This window comes from Mustela nivalis (assembly GCF_964662115.1).
Source record: "Mustela nivalis genome assembly, chromosome: 15".
Taxonomy (NCBI): domain Eukaryota; kingdom Metazoa; phylum Chordata; class Mammalia; order Carnivora; family Mustelidae; genus Mustela; species Mustela nivalis.
Window position 1 is genome coordinate 34,750,427 of NC_139034.1, and position 15,488 is coordinate 34,765,914.

The 15,488-nt window shown below is 41.5% G+C and overlaps 1 protein-coding gene across 1 annotated transcript in view; it reads left to right on the forward strand.

The window, feature by feature from the left end:
- LOC309848690 (uncharacterized protein) overlaps positions 1-12,900 on the forward strand; it is a 43,307-nt gene extending 30,407 nt beyond the window's left edge. Inside the window, exons 4-5 of the mRNA XM_082700655.1 lie at positions 10,271-10,381; positions 11,148-12,900. Of these exons, the coding sequence (XP_082556781.1) occupies positions 10,271-10,381; positions 11,148-11,243 (207 nt within the window). The 3' untranslated portion in view covers positions 11,244-12,900. The remainder of the gene's footprint in view (positions 1-10,270; positions 10,382-11,147) is intronic.
- Positions 12,901-15,488: the final 2,588 nt, after the last annotated feature.

The window sequence follows — 15,488 nt, forward strand, 5'->3', positions numbered from 1 at the left end:
TAAGACAAGTATTACCAACACTCAAAACAAATGAAAATGTATGAAATTATCATCTTTTTCTGCAACGTCTAATGGAATATCCTGTTTGGGGTGGGAGGGTGACCGGATGACTTCTCTCAGATCCATGTTAAGTCTATTATTCTCTTGTTTTTGAAGTAATTATGTAGAGAATATGTAGATAATTTTTTTAACTTGTGGCAAAAACACATAACATGAAATTTTCCATCTTAACCACTTTGAAGCGTATTAAGTTCAGTAGTATTAAGTATATCCACATTATTATGAAACAAATCTATGGCATGTTTTCATGTTGTAAATCTGAAATTCTGTCCACAATAAACAACAACTCCCTTCCTCCCCACACCCCAGTCCTGACAGCCACCACTCTGCTTTCTGTTTCTAGGAGTTTACTGTTCTAGACACCTCATATAAATGGAATCAAACAGTATTTGTCTTCTGAATAGCTTATTTCATTTAGCCTTATGTCCTCAGGGTTCATCCATGCTGTGGGAACATTCTTTTTAAGTTTAGTTTTCCAGATTTATTATCTTAAAAAATGCATTTAACTTGATTCACCGAACTTTTACTAAAACAATATGCTACATGTTAGACCTATTTTGTCTCTCTCTCTCTCTCTCTCTTTTTAAGTGGGATCCACATCCAAGGTGGAGCCCAACACAGGGCTTGACCTCACCACCCTGAGATTAAGATCCGAGGTTAGATCAAGAGTTGGATACTTAACGCACTGAGCTACCCAGGTGTGCTTATACTTATTTTCACATTTAGTGCCTGAAAAGCTGGAATCTTCAGTCTCAAGTTAATGTAGACATGGTTGGCACTTTCTTGAGACTTACTCCAGGAAGCTCTGAAGAACACATCTGGGGACACATTAGCATTGTGTCCGATTTAAATTCTCTCCATGCTCCTCAGCTAGGTACTTCATTACTCTGTTTTCTCACTCTCCTAGGGGATAATTCAGGTCCACAGATTATGGAGAATATAAGTAAAAGCAAGCACAGAATATGTGTGTAGCCATGAATGAGGTAGAGATCAATTCGTAAGCTCATTATTTCATGCTCAGTGACATGGGTGGTTCACAGCCTGGCCATAGAGATGCTGGCCAATGCAAAGAATCCCACATCACCAGACTCTGTCCCCACCCTCTGCTTCTCCCACTCCCAACACTTGACATCTCCAGAGCAGCGGGGAAGGCAGCCCTGCTATGGATATCTTAGCTCAAAGAGAAAAAGCACAGAGCTCCAATGTGTGATTCCCAGCCTGAAAGGAACCAAGTGTCTTCTGATAAACAACACTTGAGAACTTTTTTTTTTTTAATGAAGGCATTAAACTGACCTTCTTTTGAAATGGGCTAGACAGGGTAAACAGGAGAGATCTTGTTTTCCCTTCATCCTGGAAAAATAACATTTCTCCCTTTCCAGCTCAGTACAGTTGACTGAATTGGAAAGGAATCTATTTTCTCTGGAAAGATTTATTTGCCCAACAGTCGTGTTTTTGTATATGTGTGTGTGTTGGCAAGAGGCGATAGATTTTCGGAACAAGGGTCGTCTTGTTCGCAGTTTAAAGGGGCCCAGAAGTTGACTAAGGAATGTAACGTTAGAGAAAGCTTTTGCAGCCTTCATTAATGCTATGTACAGACTCCAATACATCTCAAGCTGGCCTGGGTGTTAGGACAGGGAGGTGTGGTAGTGACTCTACTGTCCCACTGCACTCATCTGAGAACAGGTAGAAACATCTCTACTTTCTTCACCTCAATTCAAGACATGTGACAATTAAGGTCTATAAGAAAGCATCTACATTTCTTGTTCCCAAAAAAGTTAAACCGTGTTTAAGGGCGCCTGGGTGGCTCAGTCAGTTAAGCGTCTGCCTTCTGCTCATGTCGTGATCCCTGGGATCCGGGATCGAGCCCCCGCATGGGGCTTTCTGCTCAGCATGGAGTCTGCTTCTTCCTCTGCCTCTGCCTGCCCCCACCCAAACTTGTGCTCTCTCTATCTCTCTGTCAAATAAATAAATAAAATCTTAAAAAAAAAAAAGTTAAACAGTATTTGAGTAAAGCCATGTGGAAAAGCTAAGAGAATTCCTTCCTTTCTCCACAACCAGACTTCTTTTCCCACCTAAGGACACATATCCCAGGATCAAGCAAAGGAGATAGAAATTCCTTTCTGGCCCAGTTAGAGACAAGACTTCCAGGAATCACTAGCTGTCTCCATCTCCTGTCTCCTCCCCTACTCAGCTTCACGTAAGATTGGTATCACATTGAGAATTTTAGAGCAAATATGTTATGCTTTATGAAGAATGGATTTCACTATTTTTATTTTTCTCACATTGTGTGCCAGGCATTAATGTCATATAAAATAAACTTGTGTACTTGGGGTTTGTTTTAACTTGGGATATTCTCTTGAGAATATTCCTTTGAGGGTGAATGACTTCTTGCCAATTCAAAAAAAAAAAAAAAAAGCTGAATATCTATACTTATTCTAACCCAAGAAATGCACTGTCCCTTAAACTTCTGGTTCCTTCTCCAGATTTCTGTTTGTTTGTGTCCAAGTCACTGATTGCTGAGCTCAACTGACAGCTCAGCTGGGTTTTGCACAAATGACTTTTCACTCAGCTGGTCTTTGCCTTGCCAGGTGTGGCTGGCCAACATAAAGGAAAGAAAAGGTGTTTTTCCTTTTAGCAGGAACGTTAAAACTTTTACCACATTTTCCATCACCCGGTGTCTGTTTTCAAGGAAGCACAGATCAGCAGAAAACAGGAGTCTGAGATTTCTCCTTTATAGATGTTGGCTGTCCGCCTCTTAGCACATTTAATTTAGCAGAAGTCCACATCATTAAATAAGGGGAAAATGTAGTTTTTTTCTTTGATGGCAAAATGGTTTCCATGAGGAGAAAATGGCTGATGGCACAGAGGCTGGTGTGGCTGGAAGACTTCGGCGGAGCCAAGCACCGTCCCCCGGCCCCCCCACCCCGGACTCTCGGCATTCTCAGGGGTTGGCAGCGTTCACGGGGCTGACTGGCTTTCCATTTAGCAAGTGTACACCTCCTTGAGGCATTTCTAACTTTTACCAAGACACTTCCATTGTGCGCCAAAGTCCACAGAACTGGCAGAATTGGGAATTTCACTAATTCCTTTTGTGCTCCTTATTAGCCTGGTTTAAAGGTAGTTGGGGCTGAACCTGAGCTGCAGGGGCTCCGCATTTGTTTTCAGGTGGCCAGGCACAGAGGCTCCCGAAGAACCAGCAGGCTTCTCTGAGGAACACCGCGGTTTTCCAGGGTAGGGTCTAGCTTTTCCTCTTAATCTCTTCTGCAGACATCGCCCCCATGGTTGGTGTTAAATAAATTTTAATTGGAATTGCTGACCATGAGGTAACAGAAAGAGAAGAGAGGAGAGAAAAAAATGTCAGCTCCCTGCAGGTTAGCAAAGGATAAAATAGGGGTGATCATCCAGGAGACCCAAATCTGATTCTCAATCTCTAAAGTTATTCTTGTAGGGCACACAGCCAAGAGAAGCTTCCAGGTCTCTCTCTGGCATGATCCTTCTCTGATTTGCCTCCAGAGGTGCTCCCTCAACTCTGCACATTTGTCCTCCATTAGCACCCTTCCTTTCCCACCCCAAGGTGCTGAGAACCCTCCACGGTGTGCCTCTCCTGTCTCGCATCCTATCTCTTTTCCTCCAGTCAAAGCCTCAGGAGGCAGAGCAATTAGAAGCAGCTTTTCTGCCAAGAAGCAGGAAATCTCTGGGATGGACTATTAGGTGGCTGGGTGAATCCTGCCCTCGGGGTTTCCTCATGTAGGGCAAGAGACAGCTGCCTGGAGTGGTTAAGAAGGAGGTTGAAGGTGGATTGTTAGTACTTGCCGCCTAATTGCCAAGGCCGGTTGTCCTCAGAGATGCATTCACTCCCTCCTTGGATAGTGGACAAGCTTAATGTAACAGAATAGGGTGAAAATGGACTATCTCCGAGGCTGGCTTCAAAATTTCTCTTATCTTGATGAGCCAGCCTGATGTGAAGAGATGAGCAGGAAGCCTGGGCCCCAGAAAAATTATGGAAAGAAAAAAAATAGAACAAAGGGAGGACTGAATTGCTCTAGGTAAAACAATGAAAGTGTAGTCCTTTTTTGCTAGTGAGGGTCGGGGTAGAAGGAGGGAGAGTGTTGAACTCCCATGTACTAGGACTCAGTTGATGGAAAGAATGTTTATATCATATCACTTTTAATTATTTTATTTGTTTGCATCAGTATGATGTAAGCATTATCTAAGTAAAGGGCATAAAGTACATATAAATTACAATAAAGTAGATATAAAGATGGTGTGCGTGTACATGTGCATATTTGTGAAAATCAAGGGCTCCTTCTGGATTTTCTACGTCCAGATCCCCATGTTAGAGAAAGTACAGAGTGGAAATAAGATGATACACACAGAGTCAATATATCAATGGAACTATTGATACCAATATCAAAATGCACACTTTCCTTATACATCCAGAATCCAGAATGCAGAAGGTATGCAAGTTCCCCCAGGTGGGAATGAAAAGCAATTCATTTGAGACGCAAAAGACAGATTTTGTTTTTCTCTGATGCCTTGGCTGAAGGAAGAGCGAATTTAGCAAAGTAGGGGTAAGGTCTAGGCAGCCATTTACTAACTTGATTTGAGTCTATCAATATTACCTGGGAAAAGAGACACAGATGAAAAGAAAATTGAAACTTCTATCTAGTACTTTGTACTGAAAGAGATTCTTGCCTTCCTTTACAGAAATACAGGGATCACAGATACATGAAATCATCCAAAAATGTTGTCATGAAGCCAAATTTAACAAACACCATAGAACATATGCATCCAATCTCTGGAACAGGTTACTTGGACTTGATCCCCACCCCTTTATTTGTAAGTGACCTTATGCAAATTTCTTAACCTCTTTGTGGCTCAGTTTCTTATTCTATACAGTGGGGATAATCGTAGTCCCTAACTCATAAGGTCCTTGAGAATATGAAGTGAACTAGGATGTAGAAAGCACTTAGAGTAGTTCGGGCACATTCAGGGCTTTATTAATCCAGAACTGAACTATTATTATCTTGTCTTATCACAGGAAGCTTGGAAGGAGATTATGCTAGAAAATTTGGTACATATTTCATTTCTTCCACCAATTAATTTTCATAACAATGGTACATTATTTTCTCAGCTGGAGACCTGAAACCTAGGAAGATAAGTAAATTTCCTAAGGTCTCACAACTGCTTAGAAGCCCATGCCTTTGTGGGTCATTTGTTTTGTAAATTTATACAGCAAATCATAATTATCGATTATAGTTCACACAGGGAATAGTGCAGTATCTTATATGGCATTTAACTAGAGATGGAAATCAAAATAGGAAATAGCCCTCGTAAGTGCGCTAGCTTAGCCACACGCCACTTCAAATGGGAAAGTTTGAAATATAATGAAACTGTTACGGTTAATCTCTGAGCAGAAAGCATCATGGGAATAGCAGCGTGACTGAGTCAGCATGTCTGCAGAAAGTCTGCATTTCTCAATTCCTGGTCTGCAGTTGCTTGGATTTTCTGAAACAATAGTAATAGCTTTAGCTAACATTTCACACACTAAATATATTTGTATTAGCAGGAAGAAAAATAATTTTTCTCCTTAAAGCTGTGTCTGAAGTAAAAGTCCCTTTCCCTCTCGGTAAGCAGCTCGGTGAGGGGGTGTTCACAAAAGAGCACTGATGACCCCTGAGACCTGCTCTAGAATGTATAGCTCTTTTCACTGCAGACATCTAATAGGCATCAAGAAGCCCGTGTAGGGTAATGCAAGCCTGGTTCACCAGTGGCTGGCTTTCACATCCCCCTTGTAGCTTCGAGCCTAATATTGGACTCTGGGGGCGGGCTGGGAGACTGAGCAGAATTCTTCTTCGTGGGAGCACCTCCTACTGTCAGAGCCCCCTGCTAGACACTTGGCAACCACCATCCCTTCCAATTCTTTTTTTTTTTTTAAGATTTTATTTACTTATTTGACAGATATTACAAGTAGGCAGAGAGGCAGGTGGAGAGAGAAGGGGCGGGAAGCAGGCTCCCCGCTGAGCAGAGATTGTGATTTGGGCTCGATCCCAGGACCCTAAGATCATGACCTGAGCTGAAGGCAGAGGCTTTAACTCACTGAGCCACCCAGGCACCCCCATCCCTTCCAATTCTTATTTCCATCTTCTGAGGATGGTGCGCTCATCTTTTTAGAGACGAGGAATCCGAGGCCCAGAGAGGTTAGGTAATAGACTTATTTTCTCACAGCTAGTAAGTGGGGACACCAGGCTTCAAACCAAGGACTGACTCCACAGCCCAAGCTCATGTTATTTATAATCTGCCCCCATTAAAGATGGCTCCATACCCACATTAAATCAAATACCAGACCAGGCTGAGCTGTTGTAAGATTGGAATCATTCATGTACAGGTGCGTAAACAAGAAGCAGTTCAGTTCGGCCAAGCAATTCCTGGATGGCCAAACAAAACATAAAGGGCCCATAGATCTGAACAGCTGATGGAGGCCTCCGATTAGGTCCGATTATTTCTTACTTGGTTAGTCAATGATCTTCGACACTATTCAGAGAAATTCACAGGATCTGATCTCTTAAGCCAGTGGTTCTCTTGCTTTTCATGTGTGAAATGAATGGCCTGTTTTGTTCCAGCGGATGATATGCTCCCCTGAGTGTCCTCGGGGCTGTGATGAATTTGCTACATCTACAGTACTTTCTCCTCCAAACCAATCTGAATGCAAGTGAAGTGAATACTGTGTGTTTATTAGAGCCATAACTTTGAATCCACACTCATTTACATGTAATAGCACATCATTCAAACCTCAGCACTTCCACCATTATTTGTAATAAACTCTATTAAAGGTACCAAAGAGCTGCTATTCCAATGTGCTTAAAATCTAAAGGAAGCAGACACGGTGGGTACCTATTTCCAAGTATCTCCCAAGGAACAATTCCACATGTTCCTCTCCCATCCTCTCTCTCTTTTTTAATCCTTTATTTTTTCTGTGATGCTCCGTTCTGTGTTCTGTTTCCATCCATAGTACTGATTTCCCTAGAGGCGTCTAAATTCATGCCCAGTGACTTCTCTCAGGCCTGGTCCCTCTTCTCCATTCTTGGTTCAGGTAGAGTTACTTCTGGGCCATTGCCTGTCAACTTGGCTCCCCGCCTCTCTTCTCTTTTCTCTCTAACAATCTTTTCATTTCATTTCTGCCAGATGAGTTTCCCCCAAATATTGTTTGAATCATTTTATTGTAACAGAAACTTAAAAAGCCGCCAGATCCAATGGGAACATCTCACTCGAGCCCCTGTTAAGCCTTATGATTTGATGCCAGCAAACTTTCTATCATCTGTACCTGATGCCCTTGCTGAAATATGACTCGGGTCTTCTTTCTCTTTACTCATCCATTCAGTATTTTATTAAAATGCTACCCATCCTTCAGGGTCCTAGTCATCCTTCTCCAAAAACTTCCCTCCTGATTCTCTCAATCACATGGAATCATTCTTCCTTTGGACCCTGTGTCATAAAATAAGCAGAAATTGCTGTATCGCACTGTGATTTCTATCATTATCTCTAAGTCTCTGGTCTTTTGCCTCTCTCCCCTCCCTCAGCCCCTCCCCCATCCTCCAGTAAAATTATCATTTCCTTGGCAGTTGAGACTTTGTAACCCCTATTGTTCCAGTATGATCTTTCCCAACCAGTGGTAATTGCAATCAGGATGTTGTTGGTCTTGCTAATGAAGGAGGAGGAGGAGGGGAGAGAGGAAAAGATGGTTAAAGAACTCTTTTGTTTCTTTCTTTAGTCATCATCGTTGGAGAGCTCTAATTGTTGGAAAGTTTTTCCCCCGTGTTCATCTGAAATCTGTCCCATTGAAATTTGCTTCCATAAATATTTATTGAGTGACTACTATGTACAAATTGTACCATTTTAGGCATAAATTTAGGCAGCTCACTTGCTGATTCCAGTATAGCCTGTATGCTCACCTTCCCTCCACCTGTCATCATGGACCTTCTTCTCACTCATTGAGGAGGAAAAATGTTATTCCCGGGTCCACGCTCCCAGCAGCTTCTCCAAGCTTCTTTCACCTCTACATTGAGCCCCAGCTCTCCAAGTCAGTTTCTTGAAATTATCTACCCTCTTCTCTGAGCTATAACATCATATGAGGGTGCATATTGGCTTGCTGAGAGATTTATTGGATTTGTTATGATGTACAGCAAATCCCTTGGGGTCAGAGGCAGAAAGGCTTGTTGTTCCATTTACACACACAAAAAAAATGTATCTCATCCTCATCGTGCAGTCTTAAAATATTTGAAGATCACTACCCTATTTCCCATAAATCATCTTTGGAAAGATTTATTTACTTAGGAAATAAGGAGAGAAGGGATGGATAAAGGTTCATAGTTAAAATGCCAGGAGATGGGCTTGAAAGGGGTGTATTGAGAAAGAGGAGTCATTTATGTAGGGTTGAGTAGATAAATGACAGTGCATAATTACAGGGATGGGGACAGTTTTGTGAGCTGGAGTGTCTGATTAAATCAGATTTTGGTGTTACTCCTGCATAGCTGATAGAGAAATGGACCTAACTGGTCTCATAGGTAGATTACGTGACTCAGATTTGCTGTAGGTAGCCACTATGCAGTGCACTATCTGATTTGACACTGGGACTAGCCAAATCCTCTGATGTCCTTGTTTCCATCACTGCTGTCTTTAGCCTCACTGTCTCCCTCCTGGAACATGCAATGGAATGGACTTCCAACCAGGAACCTTATCTTCAGTTGCTCCTCCCACCAAATTATACCACCTAACCCAGTGAGGCCAAGCTTGTTAAATGCAGCTCTAATCATGTTGCTGGCCCAGCAGTCCTGTTTCTTAAATCTTAAATCTTAAACTTCAGTGCCCCCTCCTATCTTGCCCCTGCAGATGTTCCTAAGCTCCATATAAAGTTTACCACCCTTACTTTTTAGCTATTATTTCTAATATGGATTTTATTATTTCTAATATTAGAATATCCATTCTTAGAAATAATCCATATTATTTCTAATATGGATTTCAGTCATAAATAAAGTGTCACCTGTCACACTTTATTTCTTTATATCTCTCTCCTACTTCCAGGACTGTAATCTTACATTTGTGCCTAGCATCCAATGAATGTTTAATATCTTAGGAATGAATGTAGGAGAAAAGCTAGCTCCCTGGTGTAGCGCCCTAGGCGTTCCATAATCTTGGCCCAGCCCATCTGTCCCATATGTCTACTTATGGCTGCTATTTCTTTGCAAACCACAAAGCAAATCTTTCCCTTAACAAGACTTGAATCTTCCCGTTTTGATAGTAAAATTCTCTGTCCAGTCTGTTGCTTTCACCTGGATAGCCATTTTTTTTTCCCTCTCCTTGTTGAAACCCTGCTAATTTTCCAAGAACTGGTCCAGATATCCCTTCTTCATGAGGTCTCTCCATGCTCTGATCACACCTGGCTGATCTGTCTTTGACAGCATTGATCAGACACTTATTTCATAACCTCCTTCATTTGTATGTTCACTACAGTCTGTAGAATTGGCAGTTGTCCAAATAGGTGCTAAGAAAATTGTGTGGAGTGGAAATAATATGGCTACATGCCTTACTATAATAAGGCTCTGCTGAATTTGCTAAGCATGCGGCCCTGTCCCACATGCCTAGATCTTGCTACTGACAAAGTGGTAGAAAATGGCACTGAAGGCATAGTGAGAACATGACCAGGTCAAAATCTTTTTCTCTCTTAAGTTTCTCTGGAGGAGGAGTGAGGTAGGCTGCAGAGCCTGGAGCTTCCCAGTCCGTATCCCCACAGTGATGGGTTAAACACAAGTGTATGGAGAGAAGGATTCTTCTCACCCCTCAGGGTATCTGGGCCAGGCTCTAAACACCCAAGCCTCTGGGCCTCTGGCTGTTAATCCAGTGTGATTCATAAACACCATATGTGTGTCCTGTTATGAAAAAAAGTTGGGGAGCACTGGCCTTAATCAAGTAGGACAAAACCATGAACAGGTGGGCATGCATACACTGCAATGGGAAATGCCTCTGTTTGTATTTGGTGTCCCATCTGTGAGCACAAGAGGAAAAGCCAGGAACCTTGAGTCAGGAGCTGTATTCCAAACCATTCCTTATGCATGTGTGACTTTAAGCAAATCATGAACTTTTTCTAGACTTCTTTTTCCTGGAGGCCTTTTTTACCTCATGGCTTTTTTTTTTTTTTCTTTTTCTTTTTAAGCTGGCTTCCTGTGGGGTTAGGGGAAAGCCATGGACTAAGAGACGTCCATACTCTCCTTCAATGCTCAAGTCCTTGAAGTCTATGAAAACCTGTTTCCTATCACTATTGAAAGTAAGTAAATTAATACCTGTTAGGCCACAACTATTTCATTCTTAAAGTAGATTGTTTTTCTGGTCTGGTTACTACTGGATCATGTGGTTTTCTGAGAAAACAGAGCCTCTGGGTAAGGCGAAAGCTTTTGTGACATGGGTGTTAAATCTATCCAGTTAAAGGCAAAAACTATGCTCTTCCTGGAAAAGGGATGTGATGTCCTTTGGAGCATAAGATATCATAGATTTCATTTTCAGGTGGCTTAATTCTCCACCTCCCAATTAAATAGGACACAACTGTGAAATGACTTAGAAAAATACAACCTTGGGTTTTGTGTTATTCATTTATTACTTCAGCAGATAACTGTTTGCAGTAACCATACCACTGGTTGCCTCAAAAAAGCCCAGGTTGGACTTTTTGTGCATTAGGTGATTTCTGCTACTTATCCTGAACATTCCCTTTCACTCTGCATATAGAACACCTTCCCTCTGCCAGCAATCTGCCCCTCTGGGCTGGGTGGTATAGATTCACACATGACTCAGATCATTCAAAACAGAGAACTGAGTCAAAATAACCTCCTGAAATCTGTTTCTGAACCTGATCACTTGAAGGCAGTTAGTAGTAAATAAAGGATGGTGGATTCTGAATACATTACAGAAGTTGAAATCAAACTCTTAAGCCAAGTCCCTTCCATCTTAGATATGAATTTTTAGAAGATTCTGAATTCATGCTTTCTCCTCTGTGTTTGTGTGATTGTGGCTCATAAAAGGTTTGTTTTCCACATCAGGAATTTTGTCGTTGGTGCGGACATTCACCAGATCTTGACAACAGAAGCTTCTTGCTGCTACAGAAGCCAGTTCTTGAGGCACGAATCACTCGGTGAATGAACACAACTTTTAGGTGCAGGCATCTCCTTCACCATTCACAAGCATGATTTATTCACTCATTTCCACACATTGGCTTCTGTCTTCATCCACAGAGCTAAAAAAAGGGTCTTGTTTATATAAAGGTGTTGTAAAATGAATCCATCCCCACAAGGTCTCCCCCTTTGCCACAGGAAGGGCTCCCAGACATGCCTTGCCCTGTATAAATACACACTTACATCAACACTTGGCATACCTTCTCCATTTAGAGCCTGGAGACTCCTTTCCCTTATTCTGACCTACTAACACGTCTTTCTTTATTTGAAAGTGTGATTGGGTTTCTGGGATTTTCTCTCTGTTAGTGCCCTACCATGCCATAGCATGGTACGGTCCTGTTTAAACACAACCTTGTCTGAAGCCTTCACTGACCACCACCTGTCCCCCTGAGGAAATAAACTCTTCTTCCTCTCACTTCCCATGCCATTTCTCCATGACCTTTCTTTTTGCATTTATCACCACTTAAACTGACCAAAGATCTTCATATCCCCAACAGGACTGGAAATGTATAAGATAAGGGACTTGTGTCAGATGCAAAATTTAGGAGAGGGGGCCAAAAACTGAGTCACAATAAGTACCATTGTAATGTGACATTAAAAAAAAAAAAAAAGAATTAGTGATAAAAATCCATGATTTTTCCATGAACAAAACATCAAAATTTTTCCTAAAGATGGGATCGATATTTTTCCTTTTAGTTTCCCTTTTTCTTCCAGATTTTTTCTTTTGCCTCAGGCTCTGCTAAGGTCCAACACTATCATTAATTCTGTCTCTATTGGAAATTTGGGCATTTTGTTCACCAGAGATTTTTGCATTCTTTTTGAGTTTTGAAAATATATTGCATTAAAGTGTTATTTATCTTGGTTCCAAAGTTTTTGGCATCCCCTTAAATGATGTGCTTCAGGCCAGTGCCTCACTTGTCTTACCCTGACCCTTGATAAGCACTCAATTAATATTTCATGAGTGAGTGAACAAATACCAGCAGAGATATCTTAGGTGCATTTTTCTTTCTTTTTTCTAAAGGCAAAATGACACCTACCCACAATTCAACATCTACCATGACATCTAGATAGGCAATGACACAGGGAAGTTGTAGTGGTCTCTCGTGGCTGCGTGTAGTAGCTATCAGTGTTGCTCCAGACAAGTAAAATCATTGATCCTGGACCTCTTTCTTTGTCACAGAGCAACAGCCCCCCACCCCACATACATATACACTATCTTGCTTTATTTCATAAACCAATAATTCTCAAGAAGCAAAATAGTCACAGAGGTACAAAATCATCTTTCACCTTCTTCCAGTGAACTGTGAGCCACTGACAATACAAGTAACTTCTTTGGAAGTCCAGAATATTCAGAGCAGGGGTTCTGTAGATGGGTTTCTGCGAGAATTCTCAGTGCCTCCAGGGAGAGGAAGGAGGGAGAGGACTAAGGCAGAGAGCTTAACGCAGTGAAGTCTGTCCCTCAACTCTACTACCCAGCTTGACAGAAAGTAGAATTTTGTTCATTACAATACATGGACACATAGGAGAGGTTCCCATTTCTCAGGGAAGAAAGACACAAATCATGGAGCTGTTGAGTCTGAGTCTCAGGCAGCCCCGAAGTGTACAGTTCACTCAGTGTATTACTCAACATGTATCTTTAAGAGACAAAAACGATCATTCACAAATCTTCTCACAAAATCATCTCTAGAAAGTTGAGCCTGTAATAACAAGATTATTTCTATGCCCTGGTAGAGCGCCCGTGAAAATAATGTTTTTGATTTAGTTACATGAATTCTATTCTGCAAACAATGCTATTAAAGTGTTTTCTCTGGGTTCTGTCCACATAATAGTCACTGTCCCTGGGAGGGTAGATTTTATTCTGTGATAGTTGTGATGATTTATACTTTTGTCCAATTATCAAATGATCGTTGGCCTCTATTATCCCCGCTGCTCTAGCCTTAAGTAGCCCAACTGTAGAAACGTTAACTGTATTAACTTTGAAAAACAAACAAGAATAATGTACCCCCTAAATCCAGTGAGAAAGAAAGAAACCTAGAAGAAATAAAATGGTTCTTAGAGACTGCTTTTTTATTTTTTATTTTTTCCATTTTGTGTTTTGGCTGTTCCATGTGGAGTGACTGAAACTTCACTTCTGCTTTACATCCGCAAATCTGGGGATCTGAGACCCAATGATGCATTCATGTTAACAAAGCATCCTACTGGAAGAACTTTTAGACCTCCCAGAGTCCAAGGGAGCCTCACTAACACGTTAGGTTTCGAGTACACATTTCCTGAGGGCCTAGTGTATGGTAGCCACCATGCTCAGCAACTTTCCCATGTTAATTTATTTGACACTTTGATGAGTCTAGAGGGAGAGCAGGTATGGTCAGGCTCATGGTAGAGAAATAAAAACCAAAGCCATGAGAGGTTGTAATGGGCCCAGGGCTGCAAGACTAGTAAGGGTCGAGGCTGAGACTTGGCCCAGGTCATACAACTGCCTGGTTATTGTCACAGAAGGGAAATACTGCAGTGCTTTTCTTCCGAGAGATGCAGAGAATATGTTTATCCAACCCAATTTGTCATGTGTTAGCTTTCATGGTGAAATGAAATAATCCTAAGAGGCTTCAGACATTATTTTAACCTATTTGAAGAGACAAGCGCCATCTGTCCAGCTCCCTAGACCCTGTAGATACCTTCCCTGGAATTCCAGATTTTATCAGAGAAACTACTCCCTTTTCAGAAAAGTCACTGTAACTTCCAAAGAGGCTTGCAAGTAATAGTTTCTAGATCCCCTTGGAAGAATTGGTAAGGTGACTGTGCATGAGAAAGAACAATCTGATCCTGTGCAAAGGAAAATGCATCCAAGTTTATATGCCTGAATTTGGGGAGTAGAAGTGAGCTTAGTGGTATGCGTGATGGGGGTGGGGTGAGAAAGTGTATAACAAAAATTGAATGATGCTGAAAAATGCATCCTAATTACTCAGGACCCTAATTTTGATAAACAAGCAATCAAGTATTCATGGCTACAAACATAATGGATAAAACGACTCAAGTTAAGGAGAAATAAGATTAACACGGCACAGTGGTTAAACATGTGGGCTTTTAAAGTCGCATGAGTTTATATCCTGGTTCTGGTGCTTCCTGTCTGTGTGATATTTGAAACGTCACATAAAAACAAACAAGCAGGGGCGCCTGGGTGGCTCAGTGGGTTAGGCCTCTGCCTTTGGCTCGGCTCATGATCTCAGGGTCTTGGGATCGAGCCCCGTATCAGACTCTCTGGTTGGTGGGCAGCCTGCTCCCGCCATCCCCCTCCTGCCTCTCTGCCTACTTGTGATCTCTATCTCTCCATCAAATAAATAAATAAAATCTTTAAAACAAACACACAAACAAGCAAACCCTGTGAGTTCAGTATTCCTACCTATACCATGGACACAACAGTAAGTACACATAAGGATATTATGGAGAATAAATGAGAGTGCATATAAAATGTCTGACATTTCATAAGAGAATGTTATTGTTAAAAGGGGACCGTATATATGTGTGCATGTATCCATATGTGTATATATATGTACATATATGTATAGATATCTATTTCTATATCTATATATAGCATTTTTGAGCTCCTTATGGTAGAATAATCAATTTCTTATGTTCAAGACATTGGGAAAGTGTTAATCATGACAAGAATTGTCATCAGACTTAAAGATAGAGCAGGTAATTTTATTACTGGAAGTCATTATGACCCCAGTAAATTGGGAACACAAGACCTAAAATGCATGGGGAAGAGGACATCCAACCAATAAATAGTAATAATTGCAATATTGTTGGCAGCTGAGCCCTCGGAATATCTACATACTTTTAACAATTAATAGGCAAATAACTCCATTCAGTGCCAATGGATCAGCCCTAACCACACAAGAGGCACCAGCCAAACTAGAAAAAATCCAGCAGATGCCCCTTGTAGGAAATTTAATTAAAGTGGAAAGAACTATAATATCATTCCCATTGTGCTCTTGACTCAAATGGGAGAGGCAGAGCATTGTGTGAATTTTCCAGACCAGGAGGCTAGTGTGGAAACAGCTAGGCACTGGGGGTCTCAGATCCTGCAGAGGGGTCTTGTGACTGTGTCAATGGATCATGACTCCCACAGAGTCACAGGGCACTAACAGATCAGCACAGTTCTGGTCCCGAAACAGGTGGAAAGCCACAGAGTTCTGGGTCCTTTAAATG